The 27,810-nt window shown below is 38.6% G+C and overlaps 1 protein-coding gene across 3 annotated transcripts in view; it reads left to right on the forward strand.

Annotated features, from left to right (window-relative positions):
* SYT6 (synaptotagmin 6) overlaps nucleotides 1-27,810 on the forward strand; it is a 147,175-nt gene that overhangs the window by 68,956 nt on the left and 50,409 nt on the right. For all 3 annotated transcript variants that reach the window (XM_034414265.2, XM_087889353.1, XM_087889354.1), the window contains exons 2-3: nucleotides 2,485-2,821; nucleotides 7,929-8,487. In XM_034414265.2, the coding sequence (XP_034270156.1) occupies nucleotides 2,485-2,821; nucleotides 7,929-8,487 (896 nt within the window). The remainder of the gene's footprint in view (nucleotides 1-2,484; nucleotides 2,822-7,928; nucleotides 8,488-27,810) is intronic.

Raw genomic sequence — 27,810 nt, forward strand, 5'->3', positions numbered from 1 at the left:
ATGTTGTTTTTCAGCTCTAAAGCCATACATGGTTTGTCACTGGAGTGCTTGTAGAGCTGCTTTTGACCTACTGACTCATGTATCCAGAGAAGGACCTGTTTGCAATTCCTCAGTTCTGTGATATGTGATGGGGTATAGGTTCAGGCCTCTTGTACGTAGGCCTGCTTTTGAGAACAGACTCTTCACATAAGTCAGGGACTCTTACCCAATTGGCTTTCCATAAGTTACTAAAACCCAACTTAGACATATTCATTCATGAATCGATGACATCAATTACATATTATTCTATGTGTAATTTATGATGGGTTGGTTTTTATTTTATAGGTTTTTTTTGTAGTTATACTGTGGACATTTTGTAGTATTTTTATGGAAGTTTGATAAACCACTAAATCTTTTTTATTGCAGAAAATATTGGCCAAATAAACTCTAATTTCCTCTCTCTCCCTTACTATGCTTAGAGAGTCTTTAAGAGATCTTAGACAACCACAAAGTCACTCAAAATTAAGTCTCCTTGGTTCATCATAGTGTATTTTGCTCTTAGTTATGACATGACTAATGGGTGCATATGAATATCTTGTCTTTCATTATATAATAATCTTTCTAGTTGGCTGTAGCTTCCTTACTTCAAATATATCTCAAGGGAAGACACCATTCCTCCCCATGGACTTAGTAATTCTACCACTGTTAAAGAAGCCATACTTTTGAGAAATTATGAGGAAATTTCTTTGAAAAAATATCTGCTAATATCTGGTGGAGTATTTTGAAAGGTGATTTGTATCCAACATTAAGATATTTTTTCCTCATTAATTATCTAAAGAAAGGATTATGACACAATTCATTTCTTCAAACTCAGCTGCTTCAACCCAATTATCAGAAGGATTCATTTACAATCCAAAACACACACACATATATTAAATTCCATAAACACATTAAGAAGTCTACTGAACAGACAGGCCACATTACTCCCTTTTTGTAGCATACCATACAGGTAGTGGGGCATCCCACAAAAGATTGAGAATAAGAAAGCTAAGCTCCTATGGGACTTCTAGATCCAAACAGGCAGGCAGGTACTGGCCAATCAACCAGATATTGTGGTAGATAAGGACCAGAAGACAGGAGTAGTGATGGATATAGTGATGTCAAGTGACAGCAACATTAGGAAAAAAGGATGAAAAACTGAAGAAGTACTTCCTGAACGAAAAACTGGAGAGAAAGTGGAAAGTAAAGGCCAAAGAGGTTTCAGTGGTAAGCCTGTGACTCCTAAAATGGGAGTGTCTGATAAAGTCAGGAAGTCAGCTGATAAAGACATATCTAAGATGCAGCTCACCATCCTTCAATTACATATGGCCGTGATATAGCAACCTTTATGATAAATTTAAAATTAATATTTTTATAAACACTTTATTAAACTTTTATTACATTAAAAACATAAACAATTATTTCACTCAACGACAGCTAATTGTGGTATTTTTCTTGTGACAATAATTCATGCATTATTTACAAAATTAAATTGTGCGTATTTACATTCTTATTTTATCTATTACTTGTACTTAATAACTATCTATCTTCAACCTATCTCCGTTCTGTCCAGTTATACCACTGTTCCCACACATTGTAAAATATCGATGTCTCTTTATCTCTTAAACTCAGCGTTAATTTGTCCATTTCTGCACAATTCATGATCTTTTGTATGACCAGTTTCTCTGCGGGTGTACATGGCTGTTTCCAACATAGGCAATCCTGGCAGCGGTTAATATGTGTAGTACTAGATATTTAAAATTAATATTGTTTACAATTAGGGTGGAACATATAAAAGAAAAGTGGATTTTCTTTCTGATTAATGTAAGTTGTTGACAAAAGATTCTAGAAAGTTCCTCTTTCCATATAGATAACTGCTAGTTCAGTTCAAGAAAGAACCACAAAAGCACAGGGACAATCTAAAGATACACTTTTTACAAAGGATTAATGGAGAAAACAGATTACGAATAATCTCTGGATTGAAAGCCTCCTCATAACTGAAGTACTGTTTAGTGGCTGTGTTAAAGTGTATGTTCTGGTTTTACAAATTATCACAGACTAATTTTAATCTGCTATAGGAGTTGAAGTCCAACACATCTGGAGAGCAAAAGATAGCATAAAATTTACCTCTTTTATTTAAGAGTTGACAACGGATAGTGTAGAATTTACTTCTCTTATTTAAAGCAGGAAATACACAGAGCCTTAACTGTGGTTTTCCTTTGCAAAACATCCTTGAAAGTTGCATTGAAAGGACTTGAAACATGGAAATAAAGAAATCTATTACCTTTGTAAATGCAAGGGCACGTGTGGGTGTAATGGCCACACCATTTTGATATTTGTTCTTATTCTTTCATCTTTCTCATCAAATTCTTTTTTTTTTCTTTTCTCTTTCCTATTTTTTTCACTTTTTTCCCTTTTCCCCTGGCCTGTTGCCCCACTATCCCTCCCCCATTTCTTGTCCTTCAGAACTCTCCATCAGTCTTCTTGCAGTGATAGTAATTGTATGCGGACTGGCTCTAGTGGCAGTTTTTCTATTCCTTTTTTGGAAGCTGTGTTGGGTTCCTTGGAGGAACAAATCTATTTCAACTAACACCCCCACCACTCAGAATTTGGCAGAGCACGACAAAGACAATATGGCTGACAAGCTAAAAGATACTGGGACTCTTGGATTCTTGGAAGCAGCAGTAAAAATCAGTCACACTTCACCAGATATCCCAGCAGAAGTTCAAATGTCTATGAAAGATCATCTCATGCGACGCACACGAATGCAGAGACAAACAACAGAACCTGCGTCTTCCACCAGGTAAGAGCAATTCTTGGGCTGTTATCTATTGTTTTAGATCATACTTCCTTAACTTGTGGTCTCCAGATTCATCTGTCTAGGATCAAGAACCTGACTATGATCAAATTCAGACTAATTCTGCCATATCCACTATCTGAAATAGCAACTTTTTCGTTGTAAATGTATTTTTGACACTTGAAAATCACTAAGCAAAAAAGGTGATTAAGCTGAACTTTTGGCTGACATGAACCACCTAGATCTGAACTGAAGGAAACTCCTCTTATTAAATGTTGGTCTCTGCCAAAGGTTGACTTGATAGTAAACCAGCTCATGTATTACACTAAACTCCCTGAGGGCTGTTAATCTTAACTAAAAGATTCAAACCTTATTTTTGTGACTTGACCTCATTGTGTCAAGCTGTCAATATGTTTGTGGCTACTTTAATTTTGTTAGAATTTACAGAGTCAAGGAGATGTATCAGTGACATGGCATACTGTCAGATGGAATTACAGCCTTTTCTTGCTTGTGTGGCTCAAGCAAGAATAATTAGATAAACGGACTTGACATATCATTCACTGCATTGGCTTAGAGGAAGCTGCATTCTAGTGTTTAAGATGAGCTACTGCCTTAGGGTCACTCTAGTCTTAAATGGAGGAATAATGCATGCGTGAAGATTCACTACAAAGAAAGGCAGGGTATGTAGAAATCTGAATGCTGAGGACAATCTGGGACTTTTTTGCCCAGAGGTCACTGATACTCATATCTCACTCACATAATCTTTTCAGCTGAGATGTAGAATGATTGCACTCATGGGGTTGTTGGATATACAATAAAAGAGCAAATTTTACTCAGGTATCTATCAGTTTCTCCCATAGAAGAGAGAGAATTTCTATCATTTCTAAGTATGAAGTTAATAATGAAGAACATTGGCATTTTCAATCAGAAATATCTATAAAGAGAACATCTATTGCTGTCTATTTTATTTCCCATTTCTTTGGTTGATGTTATTCTACTCAGGCAGGAAATATCACACAGGCATACTTATGAATCTGTGTAATATCTACAAGATATTCCTACAGTAGTTTTGTGAATGGTTCTTCTACATACCGATCTCCCTTTCTCAGCTTCCCCTGAATGCAATCTTTTACAGCCTAATGTCACTATTGACGCTCTTTCTGGGCTTTTAGGATTGCATTGATATGTTGTATTGGGCAGAATGTACATAAATATATGCAGACATATATACATGTATCTACCATATGAATACATTTATACCCCTATATTCCTTCACTGGAAGGCCTAATCAGGTTTGCTTATTCCACACAGTGAGGAGAAATTGGTCTGATTTTTTTAATGCTACTTGCAACAAAAATATAATTGTTTTTATTTCCTTTTATGGGAGAGGATATACAGTACTAGATATAATCAGAAGGCTGTCACTGTAATACATTGGAAATTTTTGGAGACAGCATATAGTTAATTTGTTATGTATTTTACCTTAATCTCAAGGCAATATCTTTGTTTCTACAAGCTCATTCTTTGATACTAATTTTATGCCTCAGCTTAGACAGCGAGCATTTTAATTGAGTGTCTACTTCTAGATATATATAACTTCACAGTACAAGTTAGTTCTGCTATTAAGAATGTATTCAAATAGGAAGTATATATATCCTCCAGCTCTGTGCGTAGGGTGTAATGGTTACTAAATTGAGATTGATTGTTGAAAAACGAAAAGACTGCAGTGGGATTGTTCCGTTCTGCTTCCCTTGTTTTCCAATTCCTCTGTTGCTTCCATGTGTTGAATTGAAATTCCTTGAGGCAGGAAGCAGTTTTCATATTCTGAAAGTACCAGGTACACTGGTGGCATAATAACCCAACAAGTAAAACTAATTTAAAAAAAACTTTTCCAGACTCCTTGGATTAAGAATAAGGTTATAATATCAGCAAATAATTCATAACCTCATATTAAAATATGTAGTGGCTGGCCAGAGAAAAAGTCCAAGTGATTGTAATAATAAAAATCTGACTCCCATATCAAAAAACAACAAGGAAGACATGGTACAATGGTCAAATCAAGACATAAAAAAAGACTCTTATAAGAAATATAATGATGCTCTGTCTCAGGAATATTAACCAAGCGTGTTGTCAGGGCTGTAAATTTCTAAATGTTAAATTTCTAAAGTCTTGGTCAGGAGAGGCTGAATGAGGTAGTAAATATTGTCCCTTTGGTAGATTCATGCCTGCCATTCTTAGTTTAAGATTTTCTTACTCATATCCATTAAGTTAATTCACTGAAAACAGAAAGGGAAACGCATTAAGAAATTCAATTAGAAAAGTTCCCCTGGGAACCAATTGTATAAGATATAGAAAGAAATATGATTAGTGCGTTCTCCCGCCTCAATGCAGTATATTGCGTGCTAGAAATACTGACTGTAGACAGAGAGGGTTTGCAACTTAGAGGTCCTCCTGGATCCAGTGCTTCTGTTTAAACAAGTAAAGGTAGTGACTGGAGGGCTTTTGCCCATACTTTGCCCATCACATGATTGGGTTACTGCTCTGCACCCTATATGTTTTGGAGAATCTCAGATGCTGCAACTGGTCCAGAACATATTGGTCAGACTGCTGACAGATCATCTCTGCCTCTGCAGATTAACAGTAACTCCCAGGTTGCTGCATTGGTTACTCGGATACTTCTAATCCCAATTAAAAAAAAAACATACAATTACTTAAAAACATATATGGTGTCACACTGCCTTGCCAAAGTTATGCTGACCCAATTTCTCAATTTCTCAAGAGGCTTGCTGAGAGATTTTTCTCCATGGGAAGCGGACAAGTCCTGCATCAGGCAGACTGTAGTGCTCTGCCACCTGGTTTCCAGAAGTACAGAAAGTATCCCCCTTCTTGCATTCCAAAAAGTATTTAATTTTTTATTCTCCTATGCTTTTGACTTTAACTGGCTGATAGGGATGGTTATCTTTGGAAGTATGGGCTGCTTGGTATAGCTTGTTTTAATGGCAATTTTTATCTTCTTGTACACCAGCAAAGTTGCCTGAATGGGATGGTCAACAAGTACTGGAAATAAATGAATAGAATATAATAAATATATGGTGGTTTTCTTCTTTTCCTTCCCCACATTTTATCATAATTCTCATAAGTTCTGATCTAATAGCTAGGAAGGAGAGTCAGTACTTTCCTTAGGGTTCATTCTCACATTCTACTAATCATGACACAAAGATGCATGCGGGCCATTTTTAATGAATCTATCTTGGTGATATTTCCTTTGTCTCATCCCCAGCCCATTGTTGAGACACTTTACATTTGTCTTTAGCAGTTCTCGTTTTTACTCTTCTCCTGACACAAATCTTGCTGTATAGATTTATGAAGCTTCATTGATAATATTGATGATTACAAAATCAATGAAGCACAATGAATTTGTGCAGCTCCTGTTAACCACTTGAGACTGATTTGCCCCACTCCCTTTCTACCAATTTCTAGGCACTGCCTAATGGCCGCGTTAGCTCAGACTGCAGAAAGTGACCAGACACCTGGCTTCCCAGGAGCATCTCTCCGCGTATTACGTAATTGGTACTTTGAGAACAGCACAAGGTTTACCGCTAGACCTGTTTTGTTAAATACAGCTTTAGCATTCTCTTGAAAGAGTGGGATTTAATTAGGAAAGAGAGCCACATTCTGCCAGCTAGGTGTTGTTGGATTTAGTTCAAATTAGGACAGAACTGTTTTTCTACTGCTTCTGCCCACAAGGGAATTCATGAAGCTGAAGTTCCCACCATTTTCATTACTTTGGAGGCAGTGCCATTTTGATTACTTTTACAACTGTTATTGATCACAGCCACTTGCTGGCAGCAGTATTATCTTGAATGACGTGGAAAGGAAATTATCCAATGCCCCTGGCATTAGTACCTTCAATGCACCAGTGACCTCTCACTCAGGCTACTTTTGAATAAGACTCTATTGCTCTTCTGAAAATGTATTAAACCTGTATTAGAAAATAGCCTCACTGACAGGTGAATGGATGATAGAAAAGTTATGAGATGAAGCAAGAGAGGAATTTCCAGAAAACATCAGCATAGCTCTATCATCCATGCCACTCACCTGTCACTTGGGAAAGCTGAAGGTAGCTTAAGCTTCCATCTTAGACATCACCTACAAGAACTTAAGTCTTCCCTATCACATATTAAGGAGAGTGGTAGTTACTTTTCTTCCTGGCAGATGGCATTAACTGAAAGAGAAAATACAACTAGGAGAATCCACTAATTACTGCTCTTAATTTGTCTACCTTTAAACTGCAAGGACAGTGTCTGTTGCACTGAAGCAGAATAGGTATTGGATGTTGGGGTGACACAATTTATGTCACTGTGTTTTTCTGCCAATTCAAGGACTGAAGGAGTGTGCATGAGGAAGAGCCCTTGGATATATATAAATGATAACAATCCCTTCCCTTCCCTCCTCCCTCTTCCATGATACAACAAATTATGGCATGTTTAATAAATCATGCTGATCTCTGGAGCATGTTTAGCGGGGTAAGTTAGGGAGCAAAAGGAACAAGTGATGACGTGCCTCATTTCCCAGGAGATTAAAGTCATAGCAGTTTTTCTTGGACATAAATCCTCTATTAAGATAAGTTGTAAAAGATTTAAAATTCTCTTTCCTGCAAATTAATAAAAAATTGTTATCTTTTAAATATAGCAAAAGTACAGTAACTTCTCCTTTGTTTAAAAGTAAATGGGGGACATATAGCTCTCCAGAGGTTGTTCAACTGCTGAACTGAAATTTAAAACTATATAGGGAGGATGGATGAAATTAAAACATTTTTTTTCAAACATTCTGGTTCATTGTAGGCTGTTATGTGGATGATAATTATTTTAATAGTTCGAATCCATGTAAGATAAATCTGTAGGCATTTGCTAACACCAGAAGCTCATCTTTCTTTATCCAGGAGATAAAGTGGCTCATCTCAGAATTTGAGGAGAGGAGAGGAGAGGGTTAGCTCCCTACTTCTGGCCTGCGCATGGTCTACGTTCCATTTGATATTCTCATAGTGGGTCAGACAATAAATGTCAGTTATTTCCAGGCATGCAATATGTTCTCCTCCTTTTAACTCTTGCAGGCACATTTCTTTCAAGAGGCACCTGCCCAGACAGATGCATGTTTCCAGTGTGGACTATGGCACAGATCTACCACTTGCAGCAGAGCAGCCCACTTGCATTGGCCGGATCAAGCCTGAGCTGTACAAACAGAAATCTGTGGACTCTGAGGACCCCAAGAAAGAAGCTGAAAAAACCTGTGGGAAAATAAATTTTTCTTTGAAATACGACTATGAAAATGAGACTTTGATTGTGCGGATCCTCAAGGCATTTGACTTGCCTGCTAAGGACCTCTGTGGCAGTTCTGATCCCTATGTTAAGATCTACCTCTTGCCTGACCGAAAACGCAAATTCCAAACACGAGTGCACAGGAAAACTCTCAATCCCACCTTTGATGAATGCTTTCAGTTTCCTGTGCCCTATGAAGAGCTGACCAATAGAAAGGTCCATCTTAGTGTCTTTGACTTCGACAGGTTTTCCCGGCATGATATGATTGGGGAGGTGATCCTAGAGAACCTTTTTGAAGCCTCGGATCTCTCTCGGGAGACTTCCATCTGGAAGGATATTCAGTACGCTACAACTGTGAGTATCTGTTGTTACTAGTAATGTAGAAAGCAAATGCAGATGACCATTGTGAATAGTTTGATGTATTTCTATGTTCTATTTCTATGCACAAAAGTAATAACAATTTGTTGTAGTAAGAAGATGAGCAGATGTTTTTTTGGAGGTTGACATGTTGTTGTCTTTTCTTCTATTAATTTGTTTAAGCGGCCAGAGGGCTCTCCACTAAACTAGCATAATTTTAGAAGGGTTTACTCATTTTATAATCTGTACTATTATTTGTGATGGAAACATATTTCAGCATGGAGACAATGCACATATCATATTTATCTTGGGTTCCAGATTTTAGAGTTCACTGTGTATTTTACATTCTCGTGACTTTTTGGATTTAAAAGCAAATACACAGATGAGAGGCCTATTATACTTACCGCCATAATTTGGACAGTTTGCTTTTTTAAATAGAAATATTATACTCTATAATGTTACATTCTGATGCTGTGTAAAAGCAGAATAATAAAACTATAACAATAAGAAGACATGAACTTCAGTTTCATTTTGAAGAAACTAAGGCATGTGGCACATAAACCAAGTCCTTTTTCTCAGAAAGGAAACAATTCTGAGAACCAGTTTGAGCTCTGCTAATGCTCTCTTAACGCATAACTGACTTCTGAAGGTCCTGTTACAAAGAGGGTTCAAGGAACTCTCCTAAACTGACTACCCGATTTGGGACAGGGAGTGTGATCCTATTCAAATTAATCTATGATCCTGATTCATTTTGACTAGAACCTTTTTGGTTGGGTCGCCCAGTGTCCTGCTTTACAGAGGTCATTCTCTATTTCAAGATTTCCATTCCAAGTCTAATGTAAACATCTTTTATTTAATGGATCTTTAAATTAGACTTGAAAGACCTGACTAGAGTCTTCCCTTATTCTAGTGAAATATATTGTATTTTTATTTACTTGTTTGTTAGATTTATATCCCACCTTTTCTCTAGGGCTCTCAAGTCAGTTCCCATGGGGATCTCCCTTCATAATATCCTCACAACAAACAACAACATATGAGGTAGGTTGGGCTGAGATTGAGTGATTACTGGCCCATAGCCATCCAGTAATAACCATAGATGGGAGTGAACTGGACCTAAGTGATAAATACCTACCCACCACATAACAATAGCTGGTTTAAGATATGAATGATCTATTCGGATATTTACTTTCTTTTGCTCTCTTTTTGGCAGTGCACTTCTTTTTTTGAGAAAGAAATATTATAGAATCCTTCCTGAGAATCAAATTAGCTGCTAATATTAGTGAGAGTGGACTCCTTCAATTTTCATCAGGATCACGGTTCATTGGGCAGAAGTAATTGAACCCCCAGACACCTGACGATAAACACACACATATATTCACCCCTACCAAATCCACTATCAATTTAGGGAAGAGGAAAGTTCCAATTGGAGGCCTCCTTTCTACACCTAGTAGCAGCACCAGAAGGCATATTTTTATGGGCATCATAGTAGGGAAATAAAAGATGATAATGAGGGAGAAATCAATATAAAACCCCCAAACCTTTATTTAGTCTAAAATATTTATTCATTTTGCATTAGAACAGGAAGTAAGACACATTCAAACTGTTCTAGATCAGGGGTGTCAAACTCATGTTGTCACGGTGGCATCACATGACATATTGTGATTTCCCCCCCACCCCTTTGCTAAACTGGACGTGGGCATGGCCAGTGCATGATGCATCCAGCCCACAGGCTGGGAGTTTGACAGTCCTGTTCTAGACTGATAGGGTGGTGTTGAGAAAATCCAGATTGTTGGCTTTAACCTCTTGCAGTTTATTCTTTTCTCTAACCTGGTCTTAGGAAGTTGTTGTTTTCATGTCTCCCATCTTTCTATAGTGTAACCCCAAGAAACAATCTGGAATCCTGTTACTTCTCTTGGATTTCAACTATTACAGAGAAATAAATTGCTTTCCCCAACATAATAAGTCCACTTGATTATGTTTCTGCCTTTACCTAGACTTTTCTATCTAATCTTTGCATATTGTCCTAGAAGGCAGCTGATCAACTTGCTTTGAAGCCTGACTTTGAAAACAATTCGCATTTTTTAAGTGAATGTGTCTTATCAAATCTTCTTTAAAGAGTTTAACCAAATTTGTATTAAATGAAGAGGTATAGAATTTGCCAATTGATTCTCCCTCTTGGAGAGAGGCTGAGCCTGGGAAACACATTAAGGCGGCTGCCTGGGAAAATTTTAATAGTTCAGGAGGAAGGAAATTATCATGCTATGGCAGCATATCTGTCCAGATTCTGAGCATGTAATTAGTCTTGGAAGAGCTATCTCGCTTGAAGGCTTTTCTTAAATTCCTGCCCCATGAACCCTTTCTGCTCTGAGGCTACAGAAGTAGCATGACAATTGCTGTGCTCCAAGAGCAGAGCCTCATTACTCCTATGTAAATCTTACCATTTTTCATTCTATTAGTATAACTGTCACACAGGTTAGCAAACAAGTGTTGTAATGTTGTAGTGATTGCTAACAGCTCAGGAAACAGAAAGTTTCAATACAGATCCAGCTAATTTTACAAGTTCGCTTGGTTTCAGAGAGCTTCTCTAATTGGCATCATAAATATGCATTATGTCTTAGCCAGACTTCACCCAAGGATGCTTGTGCTTGCCCCTAATGAAGTTCTTAATCACTCCAAGTTAGAATATTACTGTGGCTAAGAAAGTGAAAACTAATTTTTCATTATGCTGATGCAGAGATATTGTCCCCTGTGAAAAAGTTTAATAACACCAACTGAATACTTAAGGATGGATATATAAAAGCTTTTTTCCCCCATAGCAAGATGACTTTGAAAAGGACAATCTAATATGTGTTGTGGCAGATTTTCATCTTTATTCTATACTATTCTTTTAATAAATTATTTCCCCCTATTTTGATCTTTCCAAATGATTTTGTTTCCACCTATGAAAATGCATAGTACTTACTAATACATAGTTTTATTGCCATAGCCCAGATCTCCAATTTAACTGTCTTCTTAGGATTCATTATAGGATGAAAAGTGGCATCAATAAGCCGAAGTAAAATATTTTCCTAGGTGGAATCTGTGAAGATTTCTAGCCTTTGCATCTCCTCATTGAAATTATCTTTGATCTTTCTCGTAGATATTACCTCCCATGCATTTAGAGACCAAAAATCACATTCTTAATTTGTATCACATTGATGTTGAGACTTTTCGTTGCCATTGGTATACTTCATTGCTGACAATATTAAACAATGAGTGCCCAAACTGGAACATACATGCACGCATACACGCGCATGTGCACCGGAGCCCCGGAAACTCGAAGACCAGCTGGCCAGTGTGCATGCGTGCACTGACCACCTGGTCTTCTGGTTTGTGGCAGGCGCATGCATGCCAGGCAGCTGGTTTTTGTGCGTGCTGGAGCCCCAGAAACCCTAAGACCAGCTGGCCAGCCCGCGCATGTGTACCTAGTCTTCTGGTTTCTGGTATATGCACGCACGCTGGCCTGCTGGTCTTTGCCTGTGCCGGAACGCCGGAAACCCAAAGACCAGGTGCATGTGCACCAGCCAGCTGGTCTTTGGGTTTCCGGGGCTCTGGGGCTCTGGCAGTCATGAAGACTAGCTGGGCAGCATGCATACACATGCTGGGAACCAGAAGAGTGGCTGGCAATGGTGCATGTGCTCACAGACGGGGCTCTTCGTGCCAACTCTGACACGCGTGCCATAGGTTCGCCATCACGGTACTAATGCATGAATATAATTTTTAAACCAAGAAACCTACTGCGAAAGAAGCAAACATCCTGACCCTGCTTACTTATGTAACACTTGTTTGTATCATTGCTCCAATTTCTGTTGATTTCCAGCTACAATAATGAGGCTTAGTCCTGACCTAAGTATTTATATTTTGTAAAGCTTGAATCAGCTATCCCTGAAAATTTGCCTTTTCATATCATAATAACAGAAACAATACTTGAAAGTTTAGATAATGAAACAAAACATATACTCTTGATATACACAGATACAGCTATCACATGGTTCCTTTTGTGATAAACAGTATTCTGGTGCAAAGAACAGAAAATTAATAGGGAGTAAAGGAGAAAATAGTTTAAAATAGGAAATAAGTGAAAAGAAAAACTAAATGTAGACATGGCATCTCTTAGCCCTGCTTGGGTGCACCAAACTTGTTACATCTAATGACCTTAAAACTTTTATTAATCATGCTAGTTTCAAAACTATACAATCTGTATTGCAACATCATTTCTTTTGACCTCAGACAGGTAGAAAGAGAACTCCATTTTGTATTTATGTAGCAACCAGATTTTACATCTTTATTTTAAAACTGCACTTGTGTGCATCTTCATAGCATAGACTTTTAAAAAGGCAACAGCCTTGAATGTCAGCCTGAATGATAAAGCACATGTGATTAAACTCAACCTAGTTTTCCTGCTGTTGCAACCCTATGTATTAGCATATGGCACTTGATTGTGTTATAAACACAGAAGATATTACACTCATTAATTAAATGGTGCTCACCTAGCAACAATTGCATTTAGGAAAAAATGCCAGTGTAGTGATACCTCTAAGAAGTACCAGAAATTACAGGTATTTCATACATATCATTGGATGCAACATTTCTGGAATATGAAAAGATATAGGATAATGAATACCTTTATTAAGAGTCCCAAAGAAACAGACAAATGAATCTTGCATCACCGATATTCATGGAGGAATATTTTAAAAAGCTCTTTCCCTTCTACTGTCATAATTTTATCAGATAATCAGATATTGTGTGCAGCAGGGGTGGGTTCTACTTACCTTTACTACCGGTTTGCAACGGGGCCAGGTTATAGCAAGCAAACCTTTCCTGAAATCTGCTGGCTTGGTTGCCAGTTTAATCAGATCTTATTCCATGTTTCTTCATTGTCAACTAGTCACTTGGATAACTTGGAATAAATAGATTATGATAAGACTATGACAGAATAAATTGCTTATGACAAGTTTAGCTTCTTCAACATCCTAAGTGGGGAAAGCTGCTTAGAATATGTCATACTAGCTGCTTATTCAACCTCTCCAGAGGAGAAAATCTTTAAAACTTAATTCTAGCTTTGATAGATTTGTTTCCTAGCAATTTTTCTTCAATTTCTGAGAATAGACAACTACCCTCCATGGACCAGAATAAGCCATTATTGCACTTCTAGATCTTATTGTCTGTTCTGAAAGTTTTCAGTTAGCCTTCAGAAACTCATCCTGCTCACCATTCAGTATAGGGTTGGCTGTGCCTTGGTGAGCCAAATGGTAGTTTTTGCAAGATGTTGCCAACTTGGTAGTTTGATAAAAATACCAAAATGTTGTCTAACAATATTAGAACTGTGCTGCATTTTATGGCTATTTCATGATTTGATGTTCACAATTTTGGTGGTTGTATATAATTACATCAGAGGATATGGTTTAGCAATATATAAGTGCTAGTAATAGATAATGGTATCTAATCACTTGCTTTCAAGTGTAATGGGGTGATTACTAAAGCATTAACTTGCCATCAACAGTGAAATCAGCATTTGGTTAGCGAGGTGTAATGCTGTCCCTTCTGCTCTTGAAATTCTAGCAGAAATTCTGAACTTCCCATGCTTTTAAAAAAAACTATTAATGAGTCACACTGATGCTCCTTTATGTAATATCTGCATTCAGAGTTATCCTTATACTGATCCGTTAGAATCAACCCATCTTTATCTCACCGGTGAAATATTCTACACTCTTCCTCTCATCATGCCTATACACTGGGAAGCTTAGGTTCAAATAAGAAATTGCTAACATTTTAGGGAAAGACAACATGTTTAGACACAACCACGGAAGATACATAAGAAAGAGCCATGGAGTGGTATAAAAAGGATCGAGAGATTCATTCTGAGAGCTCTTTGTCCAGCTATATATATAGGCTATTGGTCTTATTTATTTTTAAGCTGATATTTTCCAAATTGAATATCTAACTTCAGTTAATCTTACATAATAGATAAGTGAACAATTTGTGGGCAACTTTACAGTACAGGGCAATTTTTATGTTTACCAGATTAGGTCCCTAAATTTTTTTTTTTTTTTACAATACATGGCCGCGTAGGATGACTAGTATCAATTGTGTCTCAAATTTACAACATGCCATGACACAAATGATGTAACAAACTTGGGAAATGACTTTTAAATCAGGGCTGGAGAACTTGTGGACTACCAGATATTACAAAATTGCAACTGCACTTCCAATGCTCTTCGTCATTGGCTGTGCTTAACAGTCAATACTGCAGTGAGCTAATTTTAAGCTCTTGATTTAATGAGCTGTACCAGAGCCTCACATTTTAGGTGTGATAAATGAGCCTTACTTCATTTAGGGCCCCTTCAGTTCATTTTGATAAGTAGAATCCAGAAAGCACTACAGAGCTGATAATTTGATCCATATTTCAACAACACCTAGATAAAATTCTGGGTTTTTTATATAACTCTTTGACAGTGAAATTCTATATCGTTACCTGCAGGATACTGATAGTCCTCGACTTATGACTTATGTCCTCGAATTGAACATTTCTGTTGCTAAGCGAGATATTTGTTAAGTGAGTTTTGTCCCATCTTATAACCTTTCTTGCCACAGTTCTTAAATGAATCACTGCAGTAGTTAAATTAATAACATGGTTATTAAGTGAATCTGGTTTATCCATTGACTTTGCTTATCAGTAGGTCTCAAAATGACCTTGGGACACTGCAACCTTCATAAATATGAGACAATTGCCAAGTGTCCAAATTTTGATCATGGGGATGCCACAACAGTGTTCAGTGCTGTTGTAACTTTGAACGATCATTAAATGAACAGTTGTAAGTCAAGGACTACCTGTACCTAACTCAGACATATTTGGGCAGTACCGATAACAAATCTGTAATGGCTAAACTCAGAGATAGAGCAGACAAGACTATTAACTATTTGAATTGCTTATTTCACAATAGATTGTCACAGGCTTATGGGAACTGTGGCTCTCCCTTTTCTCACTCTGGTTGGATGGAAGTAGATGTGAATTTGTAATTACTGCAAAGTTTTTCCAGCAACTTTGCTCTCTCACTGTTCTGAAGTTCATCACTCAGAATTCCCACCCAGTATGGCTAATGTGCCACACGCACAATCACCAGGCTGATAAAAGCTGATGTTCAACATAATGTAACACATTGCACATCATTACAGAAGACATTTCATTGCCCTCACTCTCTTGACATTGGCTGAATACTAAACAACAGAATGATAGCTGGCAATTTTGTGTCTGCATTAGTAAGAAGAACAAGTAAACAATGAAGAGTTGTCACAGCTGCATTTTTATTGTCATGCTACATTTGCCTTTTGTAGCTCTTTGTACTTAACTCTATGGAATTTTAACTAGTCGTATTTAGGATTGGCACTGGATGATCCCTGCTGCTCCACCATACCTCTTTTTATCAGTTGCCATAGAATTGAGCTTGTAGTAAAGAATAAAAACATGATACTTATCCTCTTCTCCCATTTCAGCAGTTAGGTAAGCAGAAACTCAGCTGTGAAGCACTAGATAAAGAAGTAAATGTGTATATTCTGGTTTATTAATAATGGAACAGGAACAGCCACAAAAATGAATGTGTACAGCATCAGCTTTTTATCATCTTGTGAATCTGTGGATATTACGATAATAAGTAGTTCTTCCAAAATATAACTAATGCAGAAGTGTAACCACAGATAGCCTATTTAGCAGAGTGTTCAAAGTGCTGTTATATTGTAGTGATATAAATATTGAGGGGAAGACAGAAAGCTTAAGCCAAATGTCGGCTCAGCTGCTTCAGTATAGATAATGTTCATCTCATGAAGGATCTGGAACAGGAATGATCAACGTGTTTTTGTGCTCCTAAGTGCTTATGCTGCAATATTGTACATTCATATTCTATCTCAGAGACCTGCAGCCTGTCTCTAAAACAACTATTATTTCTAAGCTATCTGACGGCTCCATCTTGCCAAATAGGATTAGCTGGATTCATGTAGAACCCAGAAATTGCAAAGGCTCCAAATGATATGCACAGAGTCTCTCAGATACTTTAATGTGGTGTCTTATTAATATTCATTGAAACTAGGCATCACAGCTCCTTAGGGACTCATCAGCAAGTACAAAGAATGGGCACTAAAAATATTGAGTAATGCCGCTGTTTTCCCTTATCACATTACTGAATATTGGCAAAGAGACTGTGGCTGTTAGGCTGAAATGTCCTGGAAAGTTTGTTATGAGCTTGTTTATGATTCATGAGGATACAGAATTGAGAAATAGAAGCAAGGTTAACTCCTTGCTAGTCAAGAAGTGCTTTCTTCAAGAATGCTGGTGCTGCTTTGAATACATAATTTGCTAACAATCATGGCGGTCTTATGGAATGGATCGGCTACGTCGTATTTCAATCTGTGTCCACCCCCCCTTGCTGTGGTTTAATCTATATAAATAAAAATGTAAATGTCCGTTTGTACATAACCGCACATCTCCAAAAGTTCTTCACTGATTGCTTTCAAATTTTGACACAATGTTGCATTCGACTACGGGTGTGTTTTTATATACTTATATTATATACATGTCACATGTGTGACAGGTAAAAACATGGAAAACATTGAAAGACATTGACAAACATTGAAAAAACATTGAAAAACAGCGCCATCTGCTGGACATAAAACCAACATGGCAGCCTCCCAGCCCTGATTACGCTCAACAGATTTCTGCTCCCTATATTTAGACTCTCCATATTGCTTCCAAGAAACTGCGCATTTGGAAGGCAGAGACATCCGAGGGCCATATCCTGCCACCAGGCTCGGCAGGTAGGCAGCCGGCTCCCCACTGGGAAGCCCTCGTAGCCAGCACTTCTAGGGCTCGGTGGGGCCCACCCGAGCCTGGCTCTGACATCTCCCTCCCCCGCCGCCCCGCGAACTAGCGTCGCCTGCCGCTGCTGCCCATCCCCCTCGCCAGCCGCTCTTGGGACTCCCTCCAAAGAACAGCTGGCAATGAGGCTGCCTGGGTCCGCCGAGCGGGAACCCTCCATCCCTCGCCTGGCCTGAATCCCGCCTGGCCCAGCGCTACCATGGGCCCTGAGGTCAGAAAGACCAGTCACTAACTGGCGCTATGCGAATCCGGTTGGTGAGCAGCACATGGAGGCAACTGGAGCCTTGTGGTCACCTTTGACCAGTGCCACCTTTGATTCCCAGGTGGGCGCTCTGGCAGTTCACAGAGCCTACATGAAAATTTTGGCCTCTGGCAGAAAAGGGGCTCCGGGGAGGCTTCGGGGGGGGGCAGAAACGGGCAGGAGGGAGGATGGCCTGCTCTCCTCCGTTTCGCCTGGAAGAGCGGGGGATTTAATCATTCCCCTGCCCTTGGCAGGCTTTCTTCCTTTGGGCAGGAAGCCCCAAACCAGCCTTGAATCCCTGCTGTATCCCCTCCCTCCCTTCCCTTCCCTGCTATGCGTGTCCCCATTGAGCCCCCAGAGAACATCTGTGTAGGGAGGGTGGAGGGCCCCCCCGATTTTCTGCTGTGGTGCAGAGAGCTGCGAAGCCCTGGCCTGAGAAGGTAAGGGCAATGGTGGGGGATGCAGAAGAGGCCAGGCCAGAGACAGAGATAAACAGAGAGAGAGGGAGAGAGAGAGACATAGAGAAATACAGAGAGATGGGGGGGGAGAGAGAGACACATACAGAGATACAGAGAGAAAGGGTGGGAGAGAGAGAGAGAGACAGAGATACAGAGGGGGGGAGAGAGAGAGACGTAGAGAGATATAGAGGGGGAAGAGAGAGGCATAGAGATATACAGAGGGGGGAGAGAGAGACACATAGAGAGATACAGAGGTGGGGGAGAGAGAGAGACATAGAGAGATACAGATGGGGGAGAGAGAGAGAGAGATAGAGAGATACAAAGGGAGACAGGGAGGATTTTGTGGTTCCCATTGTTTTTTAGCAACCGGTTCTCTGCCCTAATCACCAGCTGGGTAGGCGTGGCTTGGGGGCTGTCATGTGACTGATTAAAGTGAGTGACGTCGAGTTGGCCATGCCCACCAAATATTCGTGGAGAGTTTGGAACTTCAGCCTCGCTCTTTTAGCCCAGGCTGGGCACAGCAACGCGTGGCTGGATACAGTAGTTAATAATAAATGTTAATAGTTTATAGTTGCAGTGTTTCAATGAGGAAACCCCTATGCACCTTCACAAAGTATATATTTATTATAAATTTAAAGATTTTATTTTAAAAAATAAATCACCAATTTCAATTTTCATAAATATCTACGATGCATTTTAGCAATCATACATAAGTTTCAGGGGAACAAATTTTTCAGACACTTTTTCTGTAGGCATGTGGACATTTGATCAGGCAATGACAAATGGTGCTGGGTTTTGTTGCATATTTGTATTTGCCCTATTGTGAAATTTACAAGTTGTTCCCAGTGAAATTCATGGCAGATTCCCCCCCACCCCCCTCCTCTGTTCTAAACCTTTAACATTAATAATGTAGGAATTTCAATGCACTCTTTGGGTTTCTAGGAATTTTAATTTTTATGTGGATTACAACTGTTTTACAGTGTGAGCCACTTCCTTTTTTCTACGATTGTACCTAATAACAAATAACAAAGCGAACATGATCATATCTGAGCTTCCCAAAATGACTGAAGGCCTTAAACTGAGGAGTGGAAAAAAAATGGGGGAGTGGAAAAAGTTTCCATTATCAAGGCAACTGACTTTTTTTTACATGGGAACGTATATTCAAATAAATAAAAGTCCCTGATATCCAATAAAGGGCAGCAATATCTGCAATCTTTGGAGAAAAATTCATAGTATTAGTACTTCTATCATTCTGAAGGCAGATAGTAGATAGAAATTGAAAATTTAAGCCATTTTGTCCTTGCTGAAGGCAAAAACTCAGACTGAAGCAGCCCTGACATATGGCTATTTAGCTAGTACTAGAACACTTTCAATAAAGGGATATCTCTCTCAGCAATTTTATTGATTGTTCCTCTTCCTTAAAATTCAGTCCAAATCTGATGGCCTATGACCTAAATCCATTATTCCATGTCTTGCTCTCCGGAGGAGAGAGAAGCATAAAGAACAAGTCTTGACCTTTTTCTGCCTGACATCCTTTCAAGTAGTTAAAGAGTGCTATCATGTGCCCCAACAGTCTTCTCTTCCCAAGGCTAAACATTCCTGGATGTTTTATTCTCTTTTCACATGATAGAGTTTAGCTTTTAATCCTTTGATCATCTGCTCTGACTTCTCTGAATCACATTCAGTTTGTCTTAAAGTATCTTAAAGTTAGCCTTAAAGTATGGCCAGAGAACTGGATACTGAATTGGAGATCTAATCTAATCTAATACGGAATAAAGTGGCATTACTTACCATGATTCAGACACCAGTCATGCTCAGCTCAGCCTAACATTTAATTCAGTCGTTTTGCATCCAGATCACACTGTTGACCCATTGCTGATTTGTAATCATCTATTGCTCAATAGTAGTAACTGTGAGAGGGATCTTGGAGTCCTAGTGGACAACCATTTAAATATGAGCCAGCAGTGTGCAGCAGTTGCCAAAAAAGCCAACACAGTTCTGGGCTACATAAACAGAGGGATAGAATCAAAATCAAGTGAAGTATTAATACCACTTTATAATGCCTTGGTAAGGCCACACTTGGAATATTGCATTCAATTTTGGTTGCCACGATGTAAAAAAGATGTTGAAACTCTAGAAAGAGTGTAGAGAAGAGCAACAAAGATGATTAGGGGACTGGAGGCTAAAAGATATGAACATATTTCAGGAACTGAGTATGTCTAGTTTAATGAAAAGAAGGACTAGGGGAGACATGATAGCAGTGTTCCAATATCTCAGGGGTTGCCACAAAGAACAGGGAGTCAAGCTATTCTCCAAAGGACCTGAGGGTAGAACAAGAAGCAATGGGTGGAAACTAATCAAGGAAAGAAGCAACTTAGAACTAAGGAGAAATTTCCTGACAGTTAGAACAATTAATAAATGGAACAACTTGCCTGCAGAAGTTGTGGGCGCTCCAACACTGGAAATTTTTAAGAAGATGTTGGATAACCATTTGTCTGAAGTGGTGTAGGGTTTCCTGCCTGAGAAGGGGTTTGGACTAGAAGACCTCCAAAGTTCCTTCCAACTCTGTTATTCTATTTCTATTTCTATCATTCCAAGATGATATTTTTATTTATTTGCTTGTTATACCACCAGCTATTAATATATCTTGGTTGTGTTAGAGTAAAAAAAAAAAACTTTTTAAAAGTCGAAACATTAAAAACAGATGAAATATAAATTGGCAGAATATTTTGATATAGTATAAAATTATATGCAAGCAAATTTCAAATAATAAAAGTACTATCACAATATAAGCCATTCTCAACAATGATTATAATAAAGAGTGCCAGTTGATGTAGCCATTTAAGGCATCACCTAAAAACCAGAAAGACTATAGGTTCTTGTCCTGCTTTAGATACAAAGCCAGTTGGGTGATCTTAGGCCAGCCACTTTCTTTCAGCCCAAGGAACCAGGCAATGGCAAATCACTGAAGGGTTTGAAAACTTAGAATCTTGTCTAGGGAGTTGCTAGGAGTCAAGACTGACTTGAAGACACAAAAATCACCATCGTCACCATCAACATTATCTAATAATAGGTGAATTTAACCTTTGCAACTGCAGGGATTTGTTTGGGGGAGAGAAATCTCAGTACTACCATAATTTAAATCCAGTACTGCTTCTGAAAAGAAACGTTCTTCCAGCTTCATATGGGCCCTGAAAAAAATAACTAACCTGGTGAAGAGCCTTGGTGGCGCAGCAGACTAAAGCACTGTTAAGCACTGTTAAGTAACACCAGCTACCTTGCAATTACTGCAAGTTCAAATCTCACCAGGCTCAAGATTGACTCAGCCTTCCATCCTTTCGAGGTAGGTAAAATGAGGACCCGGTTTGTGGGGGCAATAAGCTGACTTTGTATAAAAAAGAACACCGCTTTAGTAGGAAGCCCTACTAAGCAGGTATATACAAAAGTATGAAGTCTATTGCTTAACGCATTGTAAATCGCCCTGAGTATCCGGAAAAGGGCGGCATATAAATCGAACCAATAAATAAATAAATAAATAATAAACTATTTTAGAGACTTTTCAGACTTCATGAAATCAGATGCAAAACATATTTCAATGAGCAATTGATTCTAAAAAGTAAGATCTAGAAACAAGAAAGCTCTGAAACATGAGATGGCCATACTGATATGAAAGAAATGAGTCACAGACAGAAATATATGTTAGAAAACAGATACTATATTCTAATCACTCTGACATTCTTGTACACATAACTTGGAAGCACTAGCAGGCTTAAACTTCTAATACTCCCGTAGACTTACTGTACGAACCAATGGGAAGAAGAAAGAGGAATGAACGAGGAAAGACCCAGGATCATGCATGAACCACTATTCTGGGCCTAAATCAAAGGGCAGAAAATAGAATCAGGAAGACCAGTCAACAAAGTGCTGAAATAATCCATTGAGAGACATCACTAAGTATGAACTGCTTAGCTAACTCGATAGCAAGAAATGGACAAATTATCTAGGTATTCTGAAGGTGAAAGTTATAGATTCTTGTAGTTTTATCAATTAAATGTTCATCAATAAGGACTCCCAAATCTCATACCACTGGAAATACCAGCAATTGGCAAACCTAAAAAAAAAAAAAGCAAGAGGATAAGAGAAAGTAGAACACTCAGGACGAAAAACAATAAGTTGACTTTTGTCCAGATTTAATTTAAGGCAGTGGGAACACATCCAGATGGAAATCCCAGTAGATCAGTTGGAGAGAGAAAACCATACCGCATCATCTAAGACTCTGTTTGGATGATGAGGCTGAACAATAAAGTGGATTTTATTGGCAGAGATATGATAACTGAACTGAAAATAAAATAAGTAGATTTTATAATTAAGATTAATAGTTAAAAGACACTGCTTAGAGCTTGAACAAAAATATGTAATTTAATATATCTTAAAGCTAATGAAGATGTTAGGACCCTCAAGTTTTTAGAGTCTATTCCAAAGATAAGGGCTGGGAACAGAGAAACCTTGATCCTAGAGCAAACCTGTTATTAAATAGGTTCTTATATCTGTGTATCCTTTTAAATTAATTTTTATTAAAGAAGTTTTTACAAAGTAAAAATAACACAAATTGAAAGGAAAGGAAAGAAAAGTAAAAGAAAAGTGAACCATAAATAGAAAAGAAATGAAAAAAAAATGCAACATGACCTGATACATCCCCAAAGATTATTTCTGGAGTCCAGGATCATACTACCCCAATGCTTGCGGGAAATCAAAAACATTAAAGGTTATTCCATATACTTCTATTATGACACTCTACTTGATATCTAGTAGAAGGCAGAATTATTGAGGATTTTACACATTTTTAGTATATTTTTTTAGTTAATTGGATAGTGACTTAATTATCATGCCCCTTCCCAAGTTCAATTAAGTAAAATATTAATTGGAATGCCATGAAATGCTTTGTCAAAGGCTTTGTTGAAATCAGTGCATACATTATATTTCAAAAACCCTTACCCTTCTTATCCTTTTTGGACAAATCCAAAAAAAAGAAAAGAAAACGAAGTAAGCTTAGTTGACAAGTCTTTATCTTGACCAATCCATTTTATTTGGGGTAGTTTGCAACTTGCTTACTCACAAGTACCCTGTGATTTGTTGTAGAAACGTCATAGTATTGTCAGTTTGGTGGTCAATAGTCTGCTGGAACTTCATTGCTCCTCTTTGCAATGATATTTATCTTGCTCTGGAGCTTTAACTCAGGAAATAGTTTCTTAAGCCACCATATGCTCTTTTATTCTGCTCTTCACAATTTCCTGGGGGAAGACATGTTCTTTTGTTAGAAAAAGATGAACCAAAATCAGAATTGAAAGCTCTTTTTTGCCTGTTTGCTTTTGCAGGAATTGTATTGTCTTTCTTTTATTTTGAACATAAAAGAAAGCCTTGGTTATTCTCCTTATCACCTATCAACCATAGTTTACTTCTGCATTTTAGCTTCTTTAACATTTGTGTGTACAACATACACACACACACACATGTATACACACACACACATGTATGGACTGAATGAAAAATAAAGCTCTATTTAGAAGTCATCAACAGATGGCAGTACTGACAAACTAGAAGCTCTGTTTCTTAGTATCTGTTCTTTCAGTTGATGGGAAGTTGCCCTGTGAAAAGGTTGTTTATTGTTATTAGAAATTCGTAGTGAGTATTCATCAGTAGGCATTGAGAAATGCACTGTAATTGAGTTTTTTGACTGCTGAAGGACCCAATTGAAACTCAATGCCAAATTCAGATTGTTATAAGATGGCAGTGTTGATGTAAGTAATGTGAATAATTGGGCCAAAAATTTAAAGGTGATGAACCAAAAGAACAGATTCATATAATTAAGAGTGATATGGGCAACTTGTGACAACTACCAATCAATTTTATATGAGAAAGATTGATGAATTGATCAAGGACAATCAATGGATCTCTCAGTGGGAAGTTGATGTCAGCTTTAGCATTTCACAGGAATGTATGGGTCACATTATTGATGTTTTTCAATATCAGAAGGTTTGTGCAAAACAGGTTCCTCGGCATGCTGATGGCAGAAATGAAAGCTTCAAGAGCTGAAATTTGCCAACAATTGTTATCATGTTATGGAAATGAAGTTAAGGGATTTCTTCATAACTTCATGATTGCTGATGAAACATGAGCTCCTTATAACACTCATTACTTTGAAACAATAATTAGGCAGCATTGAGAAGCAAATTGAAATGTTGTACCAATTTAAATTTTGTGTCACTAAACCATCCAAAAGGGAGTCATGAACTTGGATTTCATTGTCTTACTCCATCCATTACACCATCCAGATTTGGACCTATGCCATTTCCACCTTTTTTCAAAATGGAAAGAATACATGTTTAACTCAAATGCGGTGGAAACGACTACCAGGACTTGGTTGAAGGGTCAAAATGTAGAGTTCTTTTGTGGTGGATTTAATAAACTTGCCTGTTGTTGGCAGAAGTATAGCAAATGATAGCAATTAAATGGAGAGGTAAATACAGGTCACAGGAAAGCTCATTTCAAGGACCAGTGTCCTGTTTCGTTTATTAGAATATTCCTATTTAAGCTAAAGTTATGAAGGTGGGAGTTATGGGGGTGGAAGTATTACTTTTCATTGAACCCATGCTTTATATTTATGTAATATTTATATGCTTTCATTCAACCCTTGTTTTTATAGGGAGGGAGGGGGGGAGGTAGAGAGAGAGAGAGAGAAAGAGAGAACCATCAAGTTAGTGTTAACTTTTAGTGACCAAACAGATTTTTTCCATGACAATCTATCCTAACCTGAGATTCACATGCACATGCACACACACATATGCAAATGTGAAATTAAATTTATATTTATAAGTTTAAATTATCAAAAGAAGAGAGAGAATTTGTCCTAGTTTTCAAACTGCCAATGGGTTATTTGGATTACTTGAAAGCTGATGGTAAAATCAGCCTCCGGTGATTGGAAAATTGGTGATACAGTAAAACTGGACAACTAGAAACAACAAACAGGTAAAGGCAGTGGGAAAGGAAGATCAGAAAGAAAGGAAATTTAAAATAAAACAAATCCCTACTGGCTTTTAAAACATTTGGGTTACATGATAGAAGCTTTCCTGATTCCTCTATTATAGCAATGAGGATAGCAGGAGAGATGTAAAAGTTACTAGAATGAATGCAAATTACTCACTTAGTTGAAGAGATGCTCTTCCTCTGCAAAGAGGTAGCCAGAGATCTCCTGAGGCTAAGCTGAAGGGAAAAAAAATGAAAGAACACCCACCCCAAATAGGAGAATTTAAGATGACATGGGGAGGAAAATGTATTTTTGGACTGAAGCAAGAAAAAGAGCCTTGGTGGTACAGTGGTCTAAAGCACCCTGTTATTAAGATCAGCTGCCTGCAATTACTGCAGGTTCGAATCTCGCCAGGCTCAAGGTTGACTCAGCCTTCCATCCTTTCTAAGGTAGGTAAATTGAGGACCCAGTTGTGGGGGCAATAAGCTGACTTTGTATAAATATACAAAAGGATGAAGGCTATTGCTTAGCGCATTGTAAGCCGCCCTGAGTCTCCGGAGAAGGGTGGCATATAAATCAAATTAAAAAAAAAAAAAAGCATTTCACAGTTGCTTTCAGAATGATAGAAAGATTGATAGAGGATGGTGTTGTCTGCTTCTATACATCCAGCATTGGTTGCCAACCAGTTCTAATGATGAGGTAAGAGGTAAGTTAGAATTTGCTAGAAGGATCAGCCAACTTGATCTTCCAGGTACAGTGGCTACAAACTTCTCAATAATCCTGCCTCATCAATTCTTGCATTTGAGAAAGTCCTAGGAATCGGTGTGCAAGTGCCATTAAAATGTTAACTAACTGAATATTTTAACTACTCACATTTTAAAGCTGTCCATTATTTGACCTATTTGGATACTTTTGTTCATATAATTATGAGCGCAGCAGTGCTTCTTGATTCCATTTCTGTCACCACATACTAGGCCAGTTTTGCTTCCTGCCAACTTTAAATACAGGGCCAGGTTTTGAGCTAGGGAGAAACCCAGTGGTGGGATTCAAATTTTTTAACAACCAGTTCTGTGGGCGTGGCTTGGTGGGCGTGGCTGGGTGGTCATGTGATTGGGTGGGCATGGCCAGGTGGTCATGTGACTGGGTGGGCATGGCCAACTCATCATCAATCATGTCAAGGGGCGCTTTGCTCAGCCCCTCCCCTCCCAGCCACTCCTTGTCACCCCCGGCCTCAACGTATCTATAGTTCTGTAAAATGTTGTTCACTTTTTTCAACTTTATTATCTGCATCTACATATTATAGATGTACTTTCATGGATCACTGAAAAGAGGAAATGGCTCACATGCTTTGCCCAGGAGTGTGATAGGCTTTTAAGGGACTACCACAAAGAAGGGGTGGGGGCCAGTGGTGGGTTCCTCCCGGTTCGGTCCGGTTCGGCCGAGCCGGTAGCGGTGATGATATGACATCACCAAACCAGTTCTCCCCCCCGCCCTCCCACCCATGTTATTCTTACCTTTTATTTGGTCCCACCCCCAATCTATTGCTGCCTCCTGAGTCCCAGCTGATGACTAGAGGGAAAAAAACTGTTTAAACTTTTGCGGCAGGGCTTCAAAGGGCCGTCCTACAGCTGATCAGTGTTAAAAGCAAACAAATGAGTTGGGTCGTAAGTGCGAGGACCTTCCAGAAATGACTGACCAGCTAGCCACACCCACCTAGTCACATGACCTCCAAGCCACACCCACAAAATAAGCCACACCCACAGAACCGGTAGTAAAAAAATTTAGAACCCACCCCTGGTGGGGGCAATGTATTTTCCAAAGCAGCAGAAGGCAAAACAGAAGCAATGGATGGAAACTGAACAAAGAGAGAAGCAACCTAAAACTAATGAGAAATTTCCTGACAGTGAGAACAATTAACTAATGGAACTGCTTGTCTTCAGAAGTTCTGGGCGCTCCAATGCTGGAGGTTTTCAAGAAGAGACTGGACAGCCATTTCTCTGAAATGATATAGGGTCTCCTCCAAGGTCCCTTCTAAGTATTATTCTGACACCTTTCCCAGGCCCTCCACTCAGATTTGGCATCCTCAGTTTTCCTGCCTAAACAGGAGGTTGGACTAGACCAGAGGTCTTCAAACTTTGCAGCTTTAAGACTTGTGGACTTCAACTCCCAGAATTCTCCAGCCAACTATGCTGGCTGAAGAATTGTGAGAATTGAAGCCCACAAGTCTTAAAGCTGCCAAGTTTTGGGGGCCTTGGACTAGAAGATCTCCAAAGTCCCTTTAAGCTCTGTTATTCTATTATTCCTAAACTAAATAGCTAAGACCAGTGGTGGGTTGCTACCGGTTCTTCCCACTTCAGAGAGATTGCACGCAAAGCACATGCACAAAGTGAACCAGTGGTAATACTGTTAGACTCCACCACTGGCTAAGAATTCATTGGGACCCTATCTCTTTTGCTCCCTCTGGACTAATGAGTTAAAGAGCTGCCTCTAGACATTCCTTTTAATAAGATTTTTAGAAATCTGAAGTTCAAAGTTCTTCATGTCTCCTTACCCTGAAGACCCAATTTCATTTGGAATTTAATCCCAAACTGATTGCTCTTTTAGCATTTCTCTTGACACTTCTCCAAATGCACCCTCAAGAAGCCACATCTCTTTCTCTCTCCTTCTCCCTCTCCCTCTCCCTCTCTCT

Source organism: Pantherophis guttatus, chromosome 3 (assembly GCF_059756535.1).
Source record: "Pantherophis guttatus breed Tessera chromosome 3, ASM5975653v1, whole genome shotgun sequence".
NCBI classification, from domain to species: domain Eukaryota; kingdom Metazoa; phylum Chordata; class Lepidosauria; order Squamata; family Colubridae; genus Pantherophis; species Pantherophis guttatus.